Source organism: Daucus carota, chromosome 8 (genome assembly GCF_001625215.2).
Source record: "Daucus carota subsp. sativus chromosome 8, DH1 v3.0, whole genome shotgun sequence".
Lineage (NCBI taxonomy): Eukaryota > Viridiplantae > Streptophyta > Magnoliopsida > Apiales > Apiaceae > Daucus > Daucus carota.
The window spans coordinates 8,276,970-8,294,451 of NC_030388.2; the positions used below are offsets into that span (position 1 = coordinate 8,276,970).

Sequence of the window (17,482 nt, forward strand, 5' to 3'; positions counted from 1 at the left end):
ATGAAAACCTACCAACTTCGTATGGAAAAAAAATAAGTGATCTCAAGGAACATGGAGATGAAATGCTAAATGTTATTTTACACCAACTATAAGAAAGATTGTAGAGGGGGGGGGTTGAATACAATCTTTTACAAATTAAAAGATTCAAGGAACAATACACTTAATCAGAGTAAAACAGAAAACACCAAGTATTTAAAAATACGGGTGGATTGAATGATCCACCCGTGAGATTTTATATAGAAGAATCTGTGGATTGATTACAATTCACACAGCTGCTGGTTCATCACTCAAACAAGTTCTAACTCTCAGATTTTTCTCTCAAGTAATTTGAACAAGTTCAACTGATGCTTCTAACTTGGTTATATACTCCAAGTTTTACAAAGCTTTTAGCTAGATTACAAAATGCACTCTAATCTAAAAACAATGCTGCACAACTTTGTCTTATGCATGCTTTCTGAGATGTCTTCATCTTTGACCATCATCTTGATTTGATCCAGATTGCACTGCATGAGATAAGTATGTTTCTGCTTCTTCTTTATTTTCCTAATTAGGCTTCCATGTCTATTTTAGTGTAATTCGATCCATGTGATTTGTCAGACTTAAGCTCTAGTCACTTTCAACTGCTCTTTGCTTCATCAGTTGAAAGTTCTGGTTGCTTTCAACTGCTCTTGACTTTATCAGTTGAATGCCCGGCTCATCAGTTGAATGAATTACAAACTCCATCAGTTGAATGCTGTTCCAGTCTCATCAGTTGAATTCCTCAGCATCATCTGTTGAACACTTTCTCTTCAGTTGAATGCTTGATTTTCATCAGTTGAAACATCATCCAGTCTTCATCAGTTGAATAGTTACATCTCATCAGTTGAATATTCTTCACTTAGATAAAATTACATGGCATTGGATATTTACAATTAGCCATCCTATTCTACCCATCCGTTGATAATTCCCAAAGACAAGAAATATAACAATTACAACTGAAATTTGATAACGATTCTAAGTAAGACATGTTACAAAATGTTTATGTTATCATCAAAAATTATTGATTCCTAACAATCTCCCCCAATTTATGACTGGAGAAGATGCAGACATAAATTCTACACTTGATGATAACAAAACATTAATAAAATGAAATGCAGAATTTAAATACAAGAGTTAGAAAAGTTTACAAATGATTATGCTCCTCTAGACTGAGCAGTTACTTGTTCCTAGAAGATCTTCTTCTTCTGGACTTAAGTTTTTCTTCAAGAAAATTAATCTATTTCTGAAAGATCCTGTAGAACCATTCTTCATCACTATCTTGTCTGTTGAGCTTGGATTGGAGAGTCTTCAGAGTATTCAAGCTAGCAATCTTGAGTTGATCTTTAGGTCTGAAAAATCTCCTAACACCTTGATTGTCCCTAAATTCCATGACTGGAGTAGGTTCATGGTGAATTTTCTTTCCAGTGTAGGGAATTTTCAGCCTTCTTTGCAGACTAGCATCTGAGGACCATTCCTTCCTGATCTCAAGGATTCTCTTTAGTACCATTTGCTTTGCAGGTGGTGTAAATCCTCCTGTCCTCTTCATAGATCCATATATTTTTGTTAAAGAACTGAATCCCTCAGAATTCAGAACTCTGTGAAGAGGCCAGATGACATCACCTTTGTTTTTGTAAGAGAATACCAATCTTTCAGGTAATTTTGAAGTTGCTTCTATTCCTCTTACTTCTTGAAGATCATCCAGCTCCAGCTCCAACTCAGAAATTTCTTCAATGTTAGCAATAATGAGATAGTCATCAGGATTTTCAGGTTCTTTTGGAGGTTTAGGAGGGTTAGCCATCCTCTTAGCCACAGACTTAACTTTCTTCTTAGGCTTGGAAGTTTCTTGAACAAGAAAAGCTGGAATTGGGATATCTTCCAAGTCAATTGGCTCCTCCTTTGGCATTATTGGCTCATCATGGAAGTTGACATCTGGATGTACTACTGTTGTGACAGCCCTCAAATCCGGGGGTCTAGATTTGGTGCCACTAAAAGAAAAACAATTGAAAATCTGTATGTTTTTTTTTAAAAGGAAGTAAAAACAAGTATTTCAAACCTGGATATAAAAAAAATGATTTACCCTTTCTAAACATGTATTGTTGAAAAGCTAATAAAAATCAAAGAATTTAAAACCTAAAAGCTTTAATAAAAGATTTAAGAAAAAAACAAAGTTCAACCCCCTTTAAAACAGGATCGCAAACAGGCTATATTATTGAAATCAGAAAAGTAAAACTAATAAATCTTATTACATGCTTTTACAACTAAATCAAATTTAGACAACTCTAATTACCACTAGTCCCAAGGACTCGATCTTGGATACTCTTCCTGACCATCAGGTTGAAACTTAGTCACTTGCAATCCTCGCCTAGCCTTACTCTTATGCTTAGCCTAAATAGGCGAACCATCTTTAACATTATCTGAAAAGGGTTAGAAGAAATAGCAAGAATGAGCAAAAGAATGCTCAGCAAGTATATAATATCCAAACCAACAATGATATAAAGATAATGATACCAACACAATATGATTTAAACAAAACAGTTTCTTCTTTATGGAATTGGAACCAGATAAGACGCTACGAGCTAAGCTGGGTGATCAGCCCACGACATAGCTCCGAACCCGCATATTCAATACGAGTTCTCAAATATAAAGGATCCTAGGCACACTTTGGCCTTTAATAATTCAATTGGGACCGGCGCCTCGGTCATAAAACATTTTCATCCAATTCCCTTTCTAAAACAGATAAATCAATTCATTTTTTCATTTTAAACCAAGGTTCAAAATCTGTAAGCAACAATGATTCTCAACCAAATATTCATTTCAACACCTTAGCATTAGATTTCTACTAATTAAGTATTCTTTATCAAGGGTACAGGTTACTGAATCAAGTGTATCAATGTATTTTATAATAATGGCAGGGTAGGTTGTATGATGATAACTAAGGTCTTTCAAGAAATAGGGTTTGATTTATGAGTCAGAAACAAACAAGTGAACTAGTTTATAAGCAAGAACACAATTTGTTGTAGTTGAGAGGGAGGTAAGAAAACAAAGTTATAAGCTCAATATTAAGTATCTAGCAGTTGAAGAAGATAAGGATGATAATTAAGCTGATACATTTGCATGATATAAGTGACAAAGGGTATTCCATTTCATACTTGGGTAATTCCAGAATACTAGTTAATTAGTAGAAGTCTAATTCTATAAGGAGTTTTGCAATATTCAAAGCATAACAAAGCATTGCAGGAGCAAAATCTTTTAAAGAGAAAGTAGGTTGGATATATACTTGCCTTAACTCCGGTGTCTAGCTCAGATTTCTAATAACACTATGTAGTGCCATATCATTCCTTTCTGCCAGCTTCTGACAAGACTCTATCTATAGCAATCTCTGCCTAACTTCCACTTGCAACACAACTTAGCTATTTCTGAATAACCATTTTAATCACTTCTCGATCAATGCCTCGATCAACGTCTCGTTCCATTCTATACGATGGCAAAATATTATTTTAGTCGTCGGATCAGACGGATTAACTAAGCTCGAAAAGCATTAAGACCTATTTTATATCTACCCTTCGCATATACATGCCACATAGTCAGACAAACACATAGCACATAGTTGAACAATTAACTTTTATAGCCATTAAAAAGTCAATATTGATAAGTTAACATTTAACATGTTTCAGTTAACCATGTCACCTTATTCTTATCTATTTAATATCCTTCAACAAGTAAAACATATATAGTTTCTAACGAAAATTCGACAGCACTTCCTCTATTTATCGGACTATCCACCTGTTTTCTTATATTATTCAACAAGTAACCAACTCAATCCAACTCAATAAACAAATAAGTACTGGACCAATATCAATTAAAACACAATATCACAGTATGCACACTTGCATAGCTAGATTTGAAATCATATATCACTATTAAACATGATTAACACTGACCAACCAAGTATAACCTCCTCCTATGCACTAATCAAAGAAAGAAGACGAGAACAAATAGTTCAAACAGCCCTCACTCTATGATTTTTAATAAATTGAAAATTTATCTCTTTAATACAAAATTTCTATGAGACACTCCTAAACATTATTCCAATCTACTATAAAAATTTCAGAAGAAAATTCCATGTTTAAGGGAGTAAAACAGGGCCTGCAAGTCAAGAACCTGAGTCTGTCCTGCAGAACCAGCCCCACGCTAAGAATTTTAAGAAATAGAAAAATTGGTCTGTTTGTATAAAATTTTAATGACATATTCCAGACACTAACATCTAACTCCAGTAAAGATTTCAGAATTAAACACCAAGTATAAGACCTCCAAACAGAGTCTGCAATCAGTATAACAGACCCTGTCCAGTATTTTCTGCGCATACCATACTAAAACGGTCATATCTCCTAGCTCGCTAATCGAATCGATTCGATTCTTTCGAGCACATAAACTAGACTCTGAGGAGCACATAACCACACAAAGATTTGGCATATAATCTGACTCTATGAGCCCAGAAATGTACTGCAAAACAGATCAGCAGCAACCTCGAATTCAACGGATTATGTATAAATCTAAATTTTAGCCCAATACTTAAACTCCTAAACACCATTTTGAAAACATTTACACAAAATCTTAACCTGAAAGCTTGAATACTCAGTTATATATCCTCATAATTCATGTACATGAGTCATCCGATTATACTACTATTTTGCGTACTAATTATAATCATACTACAACAACCAATTCAAATATCAATTAAGCACACAATTCAATCATACAATTACTAACACCAATCTCAATTTCCAAAAATTCAATCAACCTTCAATTACAAGCATATAATCAGTTTATATACATACAAACACACATAAATCAGATGATACACACATAAATCAGATTATACACGTATAAACACCGTACACCCGAATATAATTTCGATTACCCGACATTTAAATACACACATATATATTAACTGATTTTACAAAGAAGAATGGCTTTATACCCATTGATTACAATATCAGGAGAGGGGATGTGAATTCGCCGGGATGAGCAAGAAGAACGGGCAGCGGCGGCGGCGCGCGAAGAAGGTCAGCGGTGGAGAGACAAGGTGGTGAAGAAGCAACGTCACGTGATTCCAGTGGACACGGCGGCGAAAAGACAACCTAACAAAGCACGGCGGCTGAAGACAAAGCAGTGAAGATGCAAGGGTGAGTGATGGAGGCGAGGATTGTGTACAGAGGGGAAGTGAAAAGGATGGTGATGAACTGAGGGATTCACGAGGGAGAGAGATTGTGAGAATTGGGGGTTTTAACTTCTGAAGATAGAACAAAATAAAATACAGGTGGCGGAAGGTTAGTAAAGATGCAAGGTCACGCGCTTAATTATAAACTGCCATCTATTTCATGTACTGACTAATCAGCTATCATATACCCGCTTTTAACTGATTTACAGAGATAACTCGCAGCAAAATTTCCCCCGACAACTACCAAAATATTTATACAAATCCCGAAATATTATTAAACTAATCACATAAAAGTTTCAGGATTTATAGAACATTTTCAAAATTTGTACAAAATTCTGAAGTTAGCTGTGTTTAGGAAATATTTAAAAATCATACCTTTATAAAAATAATATATTTAATACTTTAAAAACTCCTTAAAATATTTATAGTCTTTTTTAAGTAATTAAAAGAATTTTTCAAATCATTTTTGTATTTTTTTTTTGAAATTCATTTTCCAGTAATCCATTTTTAAAAAAATCATAAATAATCATTAAACAACATAGTAGTTAGTAACAAAAATACACACAAGCAAAAATTATATCCAGATAATAAACTTAAACCATAGAATAAGTAATTCACATATTTAACATGGTATTCAATTCAAAACAGACAAAATAATTTCGATACCCTAATGAACCCGAAAAAAATAATTTAAACAAATACTTTAGAATTTATCAAACTAGAATAAAATATTAAATTTTTATTCCACTTTTTTTTTTTGAGGAATCACAAATAAACTAACAAAATAAATTTTCAAAAATCCGGATCGTCACAATCTACCCCCCTTAAAAGGATTCCGTCCTCGGAATCAGCGAGAAGCAAACTAAAGCGTACGATCTCTATATCCGTAATACTCTCTTTCTTATATAAAATTTTTGTTGATCGCTTCCGTATACCCGCATTGTCATCCGCTTTCACCCCCGGGGCTTCATACTACAAAGTCTTAATTCATGTTGGCAACTTGGTTGGCATACCTCCAAAGTCTTAGAGATAACAAGAATCTTGAAGATTTAAAAAGTATGACTGATTTCCTATATCGAAGCAAATGTCACGTGACTGTGGTCATATGATTATAAGTTTGTTGAATAAATCTTATTTGAATAAGAGGATAACTGAGAGACCAATATGATCTAAAGAACTCGGTGTTGCGTGTCTATATTACGACACTACAAAAGGTAGTTAACCTTCTTGTAATGTACAACACACACAAGTGATGGCGTCCCATCCAACTCCTATCACACAGACAGGTAGTCCTTGTGTCCCCTATAAGTAGGGTTGTTCACCTCAGTTAGAGTAGAGAATATGAAAGCGTTTGAAATTATTAAAATTGAATAGATTCTAAAGATGTTACAGTAAGCACCAGTATCATTCGAGAACTCAAGTTAAAGGTAAAAATATATTCTTTATCAAATATCTTTGTGAAAGTGATGTTAGAAGAAATCATTGATTGGGAAAGAAATCAATATAATCAACAATGAGGAAGGTATTGCCAGGATTCTCACAGATGTCTTCTTGATCGATTCCTTTGATGACTTGTTCTGATTCCAGTGATTCTTCTTGACATTCTAGTGATCACTTGCATATATTATCGTTGACTCGTAATAGCCTCTGAAGATCCCATCATTGATATCGTTGTCGATCAGCCTTATCCAAATTTATACAATCATCACCATAGAGCGTTGACGTCTTAACTCACTCATAACTACTAGATCGAGTGATCTAAGAATTCTATGTAGCTCCAACGCTCACTACTTAACTATATACGAAGTTTTAAACTCGAACCTGGTAACACCTATATTCTTTCACTAATTCCATATATCTCTGATAAGAATCAAAAGGTGACTCTCCAAATAATACTCAACACTTGGGGGATACTATAAAGGATACATTAGACTTTGTGAGAAACACTAGTCCAACCTCAAGTGGTTCTAATTTCAAAGTTCTTATAATAGTCTATTCTGATCCTTTTTATATGACATACTAAATTAGTCAATATACTAGGACTAGAAGAACTAGAATTAGGAATCGTGATGTCTATAACTATAAACACTTAAACTTAATCATCTAGCTTCATTTTATTCTGCTTAGAGAGACTATCCCCAAATAGTCTTACGATACCTCTATATGAGGTCACACCACATAATCCTTTTTATCAAACCTATTTTTATAACCTACATTCTGATTTCAATAACTTATAACCTGTAGCTCTGATACCAACTGTGACAGCCCTCAAATCCGGGGGTCTAGATTTGGTGCCACTAAAAGAAAAACAATTGAAAATCTGTATGTTTTTTTTTTAAAAGGAAGTAAAAACAAGTATTTCAAACCTGGATATAAAAAAAATGATTTACCCTTTCTAAACATGTATTGTTGAAAAGCTAATAAAAATCAAAGAATTTAAAACCTAAAAGCTTTAATAAAAGATTTAAGAAAAAAACAAAGTTCAACCCCCTTTAAAACAGGATCGCAAACAGGCTATATTATTGAAATCAGAAAAGTAAAACTAATAAATCTTATTACATGCTTTTACAACTAAATCAAATTTAGACAACTCTAATTACCACTAGTCCCAAGGACTCGATCTTGGATACTCTTCCTGACCATCAGGTTGAAACTTAGTCACTTGCAATCCTCGCCTAGCCTTACTCTTATGCTTAGCCTAAATAGGCGAACCATCTTTAACATTATCTGAAAAGGGTTAGAAGAAATAGCAAGAATGAGCAAAAGAATGCTCAGCAAGTATATAATATCCAAACCAACAATGATATAAAGATAATGATACCAACACAATATGATTTAAACAAAACAGTTTCTTCTTTATGGAATTGGAACCAGATAAGACGCTACGAGCTAAGCTGGGTGATCAGCCCACGACATAGCTCCGAACCCGCATATTCAATACGAGTTCTCAAATATAAAGGATCCTAGGCACACTTTGGCCTTTAATAATTCAATTGGGACCGGCGCCTCGGTCATAAAACATTTTCATCCAATTCCCTTTCTAAAACAGATAAATCAATTCATTTTTTCATTTTAAACCAAGGTTCAAAATCTGTAAGCAACAATGATTCTCAACCAAATATTCATTTCAACACCTTAGCATTAGATTTCTACTAATTAAGTATTCTTTATCAAGGGTACAGGTTACTGAATCAAGTGTATCAATGTATTTTATAATAATGGCAGGGTAGGTTGTATGATGATAACTAAGGTCTTTCAAGAAATAGGGTTTGATTTATGAGTCAGAAACAAACAAGTGAACTAGTTTATAAGCAAGAACACAATTTGTTGTAGTTGAGAGGGAGGTAAGAAAACAAAGTTATAAGCTCAATATTAAGTATCTAGCAGTTGAAGAAGATAAGGATGATAATTAAGCTGATACATTTGCATGATATAAGTGACAAAGGGTATTCCATTTCATACTTGGGTAATTCCAGAATACTAGTTAATTAGTAGAAGTCTAATTCTATAAGGAGTTTTGCAATATTCAAAGCATAACAAAGCATTGCAGGAGCAAAATCTTTTAAAGAGAAAGTAGGTTGGATATATACTTGCCTTAACTCCGGTGTCTAGCTCAGATTTCTAATAACACTATGTAGTGCCATATCATTCCTTTCTGCCAGCTTCTGACAAGACTCTATCTATAGCAATCTCTGCCTAACTTCCACTTGCAACACAACTTAGCTATTTCTGAATAACCATTTTAATCACTTCTCGATCAATGCCTCGATCAACGTCTCGTTCCATTCTATACGATGGCAAAATATTATTTTAGTCGTCGGATCAGACGGATTAACTAAGCTCGAAAAGCATTAAGACCTATTTTATATCTACCCTTCGCATATACATGCCACATAGTCAGACAAACACATAGCACATAGTTGAACAATTAACTTTTATAGCCATTAAAAAGTCAATATTGATAAGTTAACATTTAACATGTTTCAGTTAACCATGTCACCTTATTCTTATCTATTTAATATCCTTCAACAAGTAAAACATATATAGTTTCTAACGAAAATTCGACAGCACTTCCTCTATTTATCGGACTATCCACCTGTTTTCTTATATTATTCAACAAGTAACCAACTCAATCCAACTCAATAAACAAATAAGTACTGGACCAATATCAATTAAAACACAATATCACAGTATGCACACTTGCATAGCTAGATTTGAAATCATATATCACTATTAAACATGATTAACACTGACCAACCAAGTATAACCTCCTCCTATGCACTAATCAAAGAAAGAAGACGAGAACAAATAGTTCAAACAGCCCTCACTCTATGATTTTTAATAAATTGAAAATTTATCTCTTTAATACAAAATTTCTATGAGACACTCCTAAACATTATTCCAATCTACTATAAAAATTTCAGAAGAAAATTCCATGTTTAAGGGAGTAAAACAGGGCCTGCAAGTCAAGAACCTGAGTCTGTCCTGCAGAACCAGCCCCACGCTAAGAATTTTAAGAAATAGAAAAATTGGTCTGTTTGTATAAAATTTTAATGACATATTCCAGACACTAACATCTAACTCCAGTAAAGATTTCAGAATTAAACACCAAGTATAAGACCTCCAAACAGAGTCTGCAATCAGTATAACAGACCCTGTCCAGTATTTTCTGCGCATACCATACTAAAACGGTCATATCTCCTAGCTCGCTAATCGAATCGATTCGATTCTTTCGAGCACATAAACTAGACTCTGAGGAGCACATAACCACACAAAGATTTGGCATATAATCTGACTCTATGAGCCCAGAAATGTACTGCAAAACAGATCAGCAGCAACCTCGAATTCAACGGATTATGTATAAATCTAAATTTTAGCCCAATACTTAAACTCCTAAACACCATTTTGAAAACATTTACACAAAATCTTAACCTGAAAGCTTGAATACTCAGTTATATATCCTCATAATTCATGTACATGAGTCATCCGATTATACTACTATTTTGCGTACTAATTATAATCATACTACAACAACCAATTCAAATATCAATTAAGCACACAATTCAATCATACAATTACTAACACCAATCTCAATTTCCAAAAATTCAATCAACCTTCAATTACAAGCATATAATCAGTTTATATACATACAAACACACATAAATCAGATGATACACACATAAATCAGATTATACACGTATAAACACCGTACACCCGAATATAATTTCGATTACCCGACATTTAAATACACACATAAATATTAACTGATTTTACAAAGAAGAATGGCTTTATACCCATTGATTACAATATCAGGAGAGGGGATGTGAATTCGCCGGGATGAGCAAGAAGAACGGGCAGCGGCGGCGGCGCGCGAAGAAGGTCAGCGGTGGAGAGACAAGGTGGTGAAGAAGCAACGTCACGTGATTCCAGTGGACACGGCGGCGAAAAGACAACCTAACAAAGCACGGCGGCTGAAGACAAAGCAGTGAAGATGCAAGGGTGAGTGATGGAGGCGAGGATTGTGTACAGAGGGGAAGTGAAAAGGATGGTGATGAACTGAGGGATTCACGAGGGAGAGAGATTGTGAGAATTGGGGGTTTTAACTTCTGAAGATAGAACAAAATAAAATACAGGTGGCGGAAGGTTAGTAAAGATGCAAGGTCACGCGCTTAATTATAAACTGCCATCTATTTCATGTACTGACTAATCAGCTATCATATACCCGCTTTTAACTGATTTACAGAGATAACTCGCAGCAAAATTTCCCCCGACAACTACCAAAATATTTATACAAATCCCGAAATATTATTAAACTAATCACATAAAAGTTTCAGGATTTATAGAACATTTTCAAAATTTGTACAAAATTCTGAAGTTAGCTGTGTTTAGGAAATATTTAAAAATCATACCTTTATAAAAATAATATATTTAATACTTTAAAAACTCCTTAAAATATTTATAGTCTTTTTTAAGTAATTAAAAGAATTTTTCAAATCATTTTTGTATTTTTTTTTTGAAATTCATTTTCCAGTAATCCATTTTTAAAAAAATCATAAATAATCATTAAACAACATAGTAGTTAGTAACAAAAATACACACAAGCAAAAATTATATCCAGATAATAAACTTAAACCATAGAATAAGTAATTCACATATTTAACATGGTATTCAATTCAAAACAGACAAAATAATTTCGATACCCTAATGAACCCGAAAAAAATAATTTAAACAAATACTTTAGAATTTATCAAACTAGAATAAAATATTAAATTTTTATTCCACTTTTTTTTTTTGAGGAATCACAAATAAACTAACAAAATAAATTTTCAAAAATCCGGATCGTCACAACTGTGGTGTCCTTGATTGGATATGAAGGCTTTGAGATAGGCTTTTCTGGCACTTCTTCTCTTCTCTTGGCTGCCTCAGGCATCTTAGTTTTAGATTTGACTCTCTTTTTCTTTGGAGAAGATTCAAGAGGCAATCTTTTCTAATTTAGAAGCTCAGCTGCCAACTCCTCTTCCAGCTCAATAGCATACCTTTCATCAACCTCTATTTCTTGATTTAAATAGAGTTGAGATTCAAACTCCTCTTTTTCACATTCTCTGGCCACCTCTTCAGCTTTTGCAAATGAGTAGTGAGGATGGCCAGTTCCAATAAACAGCTTTTGGCCTTCTCTGTAGATGATGGCAAAATGAGCTTTTAAAGCCACATCTGTACAGTCTTTGTAACTTTTGATCTCTTGGCCCAAAAGCTTGTATTCATTTTTGTCAGGCCTGGCTAGTGGAAAGTAGATTGAGCTTGAGTCTTTTCCAGGCCTGGAGTAACCACAATTGCTTGGAGATAGAATGGCCTTGAACTCATTCAAAAATGATGGCTCACCCTTTTCTGTCTTGGAAGGAATAACAATCTCAGGTGTAATCACTCTGAGAATTGTAGTTGTGGTTGGAAAAGAAATTTGAGCTGTGGTGGTTGCAGAAGATTTCTTGCCCAATTGAGCCACTCTCTTTGCAATAGAGTCTAATTCTCTCATCCTTTCAATCTTTTGCTTCTCCCTTTCAGTGTGGAAAGGAGGAGGAATTTGGCTGATCAATTTTGCAGGAGTTGGTAATTCTTTCTCCCCCTTTTTGTTAGCAGCAAGTGTAGGGGATGGACTGGGAAGTGAAACACCAGAGGAAAGAAGAAGATGTTGAAGAAGTCCAGTCTGAATTCTTTGATGCTGCAACATCTCTTCCATTCTAGAGTTTAAGATATGGACATTTCCTTCCAGAACTTCCACTTGCTTTTCCAATTGGAGTTGCTTTTGCTCAGATTCAGGACGAGCTGATTTGACTTTAGCTGGAAGCTTTTCATCAATTTGCTTGGTCAGATCAGTCTTAACAGAGGCAATGAGAGAATTTAGATGCTCTATCTCATGCTGAAAATGGAGAGATTGATATTTGTGAAGCTTGAGATTGTCTAGAGCCTGACTGGCAATAGTGGCAGAGATGGCTGGAGAGGAGGATGAGCTTGCAGATTGTGGTTGAAGAATGGTGGAAGCTTGCCTTTGCAGCTCCATGCTAACAACAATGGCATTGGCAGACTGCATGGAGAGCCATGAAGGTAGAGAAGTTGTAGGTTGTTCAATAAGAGATTCCTCAAGAGCATCATTGAGGTCTTCATCACTATCATCATAATGAAAATCATCTCCAGCATTGGCAGACAGAGCTGTAAGTGCCTCCTTTGCTCTAAGCATAGAAGATGTAGTGTGAATCAGATTGAGGTGCCTCTCAGCTGCTTGATTATCCAATCTGGCAAAGTCTTGAATAGAAGACATCCCATGAGTAAAAGTCTCAGGGTCTAGTGAAACACTATCCAATATGGATCTGTATTCAGCTTGAAAATCTTGTTCACTAAACCCTTCATTGACACCTGCATTTCTCTCAATTTCTCTCTTTTCTTGCATCAAGGGCTCCCCTTGGCTCACCACACCACTTACCTCTCCCTCACTTACCCTTACTAAAGGGTCACTCTTATCCTCTCCTTTTTCCTGGCTAGAAAAAAATGCCAGACTCTCCACACCCTCTCCTTTTGCCAGCTCACTAGGCTGCCTCTCCACTCCATAGCTCACTCCACTCAATCCTAGAAGTGTTTGTGCTACCATGTGATCAACTGCTGTAGAAAGAGGTAAATTAATTGAAGTAGCAACAGTTGTCAACTGATGAGGGACATCAGTTGAAACATGAGTAGAGGAGGCATTCAACTGATGAGAGCTGTTAAGCAGATCAGTTGAAGGACAAACACTTTTCAACTGATGACGGAGATCAGTTGAAGAAAATGAAGAAATAGGTTTAGAGGCTGTGATAGTTGAGTCTGTGGTGATTGATTTTAAAGGAAAATCCACAGAACACACTGTCACAGAGGAAGGAAGTGGAAGAGAAAGATCCAACAAATCATCAAAATGATGATGATCAATCTTAGAGGGGGGCTTCTCCATGAAATCCAAAGATGGAGAATTTACAAGTGTGGTGTGAATTAATTCCACATCCACAGAAGAGGTTGGGGATTGTGTTTGAGTAGTAGAGATGGTAAGATCATAAATATGGGTGATTTGTTGAGATGAAGAAGGGGGCTGTGACTCCACATTTATTGGAGTCACATCAATCTGACTTTGAGAAATTACAGGCATAAAATCCAGAATGGATGCCTGTGTGTGTGCAGAGTGCTTAAGTTTGTCACTTCTCATTTTCTTTCTCCCATAAGCTTTGATTGGTGAAGAAGTGGTGTCCCTCCCCCTTTTTATCTGTGTCCCTGGTTGGGGATTATTTTCAATAGCAACATCCTTTTGGGAGGATGCTGCTAGGGATGAGTTTAATTCCATATTAACATCTACAGTCTTTTGGGAGACTGCAGAGTGGCCAGGCTGGTCAGCACACACCTTTCCATCCTTATTCTTAGGGCTTCTTTTATGTTCACCCTTTCCCTCCCCCTCACAACCTCCAATCACACTCCCCTCAGGTTTGTGTTTCTTGGATTTTACAACAGATGTCTTTTGGGAGGCATCTGAGATTGGTTTAGAAGATTTGGTTTTAGAAGGTTTTGCCACTTGTGTGGACTGTTGATGGGCCTCTTCAACAGCCCTGATGGCAGAAAGCAAAGAAGGTGAGGGTTGAGAAAGAGTAGTAGGAAAGCCATGTACCTCTTTTTCCTTTCCAGCCTCCATTATTGGCAGGTACACCACCTCCAAGGAGGGGTATAGATTCATCCTAAAGAGGTCTTTAAAGACTCTCTTTTCCTGCACAAAACTGGGAAGTTTGGCTTCCTTGTTAGTGATAACTAGCTTTTCATTGAGATGATTAGCTAGCATCATAAGAAATCTGACATAATAAATATTCCTAGGTCTACCAGTTTTATCACCTAGTTTCTCCACAATTTCTTGGATCATCAAACCACCAAAGTTGAAATATTCATTAGTCAGGTACATGTAAAGCATTTGTAGAATCTGGGAAGTAAGAGCATTGAAGTTACTAATTTTACCAGAAAATGCCTTAATAAACGCATCACACAAATAACTCCATTCTCTCCTAAGACCTCTTCTTTCTATTTTACCTAAGGCATCAGTTGGCAAAACATAATTCATGGCATAAAGTAAATTAACCAACTGAACATCACTAGGCAAAGATAAAACAGTGTCTTCAGGAATTTTAAAGCATGCTTTCATAACATCAGCATTAACAGAATGAGTTTCATTATTAATAGAGAAGGTTAGAGTTTCATTCTCACTATTAAACTCTGCAGAGGTCCACATCTCCTCCACTATTTCATGGTAGATGGTAGGAGCTTCAAGCATAGCATAAGAGAGCTGGCTTGACTTGATGAACTCCATCATCTTATGATACTCCTTCTCCTCTACAGCCTTGGTATCCACAAATGATGCGAAGTTGTTCTTCTCATAAATGAACCCACTTGGTGCAGTATACTTCTTCATTGGTGCCATTGCAGTTACAGAGAAAACTTGAAGAAAAATTAGAGCTTGCTTTTGCACAGAGAGAGAAGAGAGCTTTAAGAATTCGAAAGAGTGAGATAAAAAGAGATGAAAATAAATTAAAACACTTAAATACTTTCTCAGAAAATTGCTGTGATTGGCTGAGAAATTACCGTTGAGAAGAAATTACTCTTATTGAACTCTACAAAAATTACACACACGATCGTGTGTATAAAGTAGGAGAGAGACAAAAGAAATTTCAACGGCTCAGATCTGATAATACTTTCAACGGATAGAATAAGCGCCTCTTTAAACTTCCTATTCAACTGATGAAGATCAGTTGAAAGCGTCTTCAACTGGTGTCATCAGTTGAATGAAAAACAAAACAAGAGGATATTGTTTCAAACATCAGTTGAAACAATTTCACTAGTTCATCAGTTGAAATATTATAGACTTTATCCAGAATTATAACTAATTCAATTTTGATAAATCAAAATTAATCAAATTCTGGCTGCCAAATTACAGAAAAATTCACTCTAAATTAGGAGAAATTTAACATACCTAATTTACTTACCAACCTTGTGAATGTGGATTCATCAAGAGGCTTTGTGAAAATATCTGCAATCTGTTCTTCACTTGGAACAAAATGCATTTCAACAGTACCAGCCATCACATGTTCTCTTATGAAGTGGTATTTGATGTCAATGTGCTTGGTTCTTGAGTGTTGTACTGGATTTTCAGTTATAGCAATAGCACTGGTGTTGTCACAAAATATTGGGATTTTTGAGAGATTTAATCCATAATCAAGTAATTGATTTCTCATCCACAATAATTGTGCACAACAGCTTCCAGCTGCAATGTACTCAGCCTCAGCTGTAGAGGTTGATACAGAATTTTGCTTTTTGCTAAACCAAGAAATCAATCTGTCACCAAGAAATTGACAGGTGCCTGTTGTACTTTTTCTACCAATTTTGCATCCTGCAAAATCAGCATCTGAATATCCAATTAGATCAAATCCAGAGTCTTTAGGGTACCAAATACCAAGATTTGGTGTTCCCTTAAGATATCTGAATATTCTTTTTATAGCAATAAGATGTGATTCTTTAGGATCAGATTGAAATCTAGCACAGAGGCATGTAGAAAACATAATATCTGGTCTACTAGCTGTCAAATATAAAAGAGAACCAACCATGCCTCTATAATTAGAGATGTCCACAGATTTCTCATTAGGACTTAACTCTAATTTGGTGGCTGTTGGCATGGGAGTCTTAGCTTCTTTGCAATCCAATAAATCAAACTTTTTAAGTAGATCATAAATGTACTTAGTTTGATTTATGAATATACCTTCCTTTACTTGTTTAACTTGTAAACCAAGAAAGTAGGTGAGCTCTCCCATCATGCTCATTTCATACTGACTTTTCATTAGATTAGCAAACTTCTTGCAAAGTTTCTCATCTGTAGAACCAAAAATTATATCATCTACATAAATTTGAACCAGAATAAAGGCACCATTTACATTTCTGTAAAATAGTGTTTTATCCACAGTTCCTCTGGAAAAATGATTATCTAACAAGAATTGAGACAGAGTGTCATACCATGCCCTTGGTGCTTGCTTTAGTCCATAGAGTGCTTTTAATAAAAAGTAAACATACTCTGGAAATTTTGGATCTTCAAAACCAGGAGGCTGACTGACATATACCTCCTCTTCCAGTTCACCATTTAGAAAAGCACTCTTGACATCCATTTGATAAACTTTAAAGTTTGCATGAGCAGCATAGGCCAGGAAGATTCTTATTGCTTCCAGTCTTGCAACTGGTGCAAATGTCTCATCAAAATCAATTCCTTCAGATTGAGAGTATCCTTTAGCAACAAGCCTTGCCTTGTTTCTGGTGACAACTCCATTTTCATCCACCTTGTTTCTGAATACCCATCTTGTTCCTACAATTGTTCTGTTTTTAGGTTTGGGTACCAGCTTCCATACATTGTTTCTCTCAAATTGATTCAATTCTTCTTGCATAGCAAGAACCCAATCAGCATCTTTGAGAGCATCTTCTATGACTTTAGGTTCATCCTGTGAAAGGAATGCACTGTACAGACACTCATCTTGAGTTGCTCTTCTTGTTTGTACAGATGCATTTGCATCTCCAATAATTAGCTCAAAAGGATGATCCCTTGTCCACTTTCTTTGTGGTGGAAGTGATTGTCTTGATGATGTGGCTTCATTATTGAAGTTCAGGTTTCCATGTTGGAAAGCTCCCCCTAAATTTGACATCTCATTATTT

General features: G+C 35.4%; 1 protein-coding gene across 3 annotated transcripts; it reads right to left on the reverse strand.

Annotated features, from left to right (window-relative positions):
- Window positions 1–278: 278 nt before the first annotated feature.
- Window positions 279–11,583, reverse strand: LOC135148384 (uncharacterized). Of its 3 annotated transcripts, none has more exons than XM_064083466.1 (4): window positions 10,534–11,583; window positions 8,834–9,026; window positions 5,000–7,966; window positions 279–2,432 (listed from the first exon to the last, which is right to left on the reverse strand). In XM_064083466.1, exon 4 carries the CDS (start codon window positions 1,919–1,921, stop codon window positions 1,256–1,258), a length of 666 nt encoding a protein of 221 aa, XP_063939536.1. In that variant the 5' UTR covers window positions 1,922–2,432; window positions 5,000–7,966; window positions 8,834–9,026; window positions 10,534–11,583; the 3' UTR covers window positions 279–1,255. The 3 variants fall into 3 exon arrangements, with proteins under 3 accessions (XP_063939536.1, XP_063939537.1, XP_063939535.1); XM_064083467.1 differs by having other exon boundaries at window positions 7,840–7,966; window positions 10,534–11,017; XM_064083465.1 differs by lacking the exons at window positions 8,834–9,026; window positions 10,534–11,583 and adding an exon at window positions 3,300–3,492 and having other exon boundaries at window positions 5,000–5,475.
- Between the last annotated feature and the right edge of the window lie 5,899 nt (window positions 11,584–17,482).

Excerpts from the sequence above, each read along its gene's own strand:
- LOC135148384 (XM_064083466.1), bottom strand. The coding sequence starts at position 1,921 with ATGCCAAAGGAGGAGCCAATTGACTTGGAAGATATCCCAATTCCAGCT.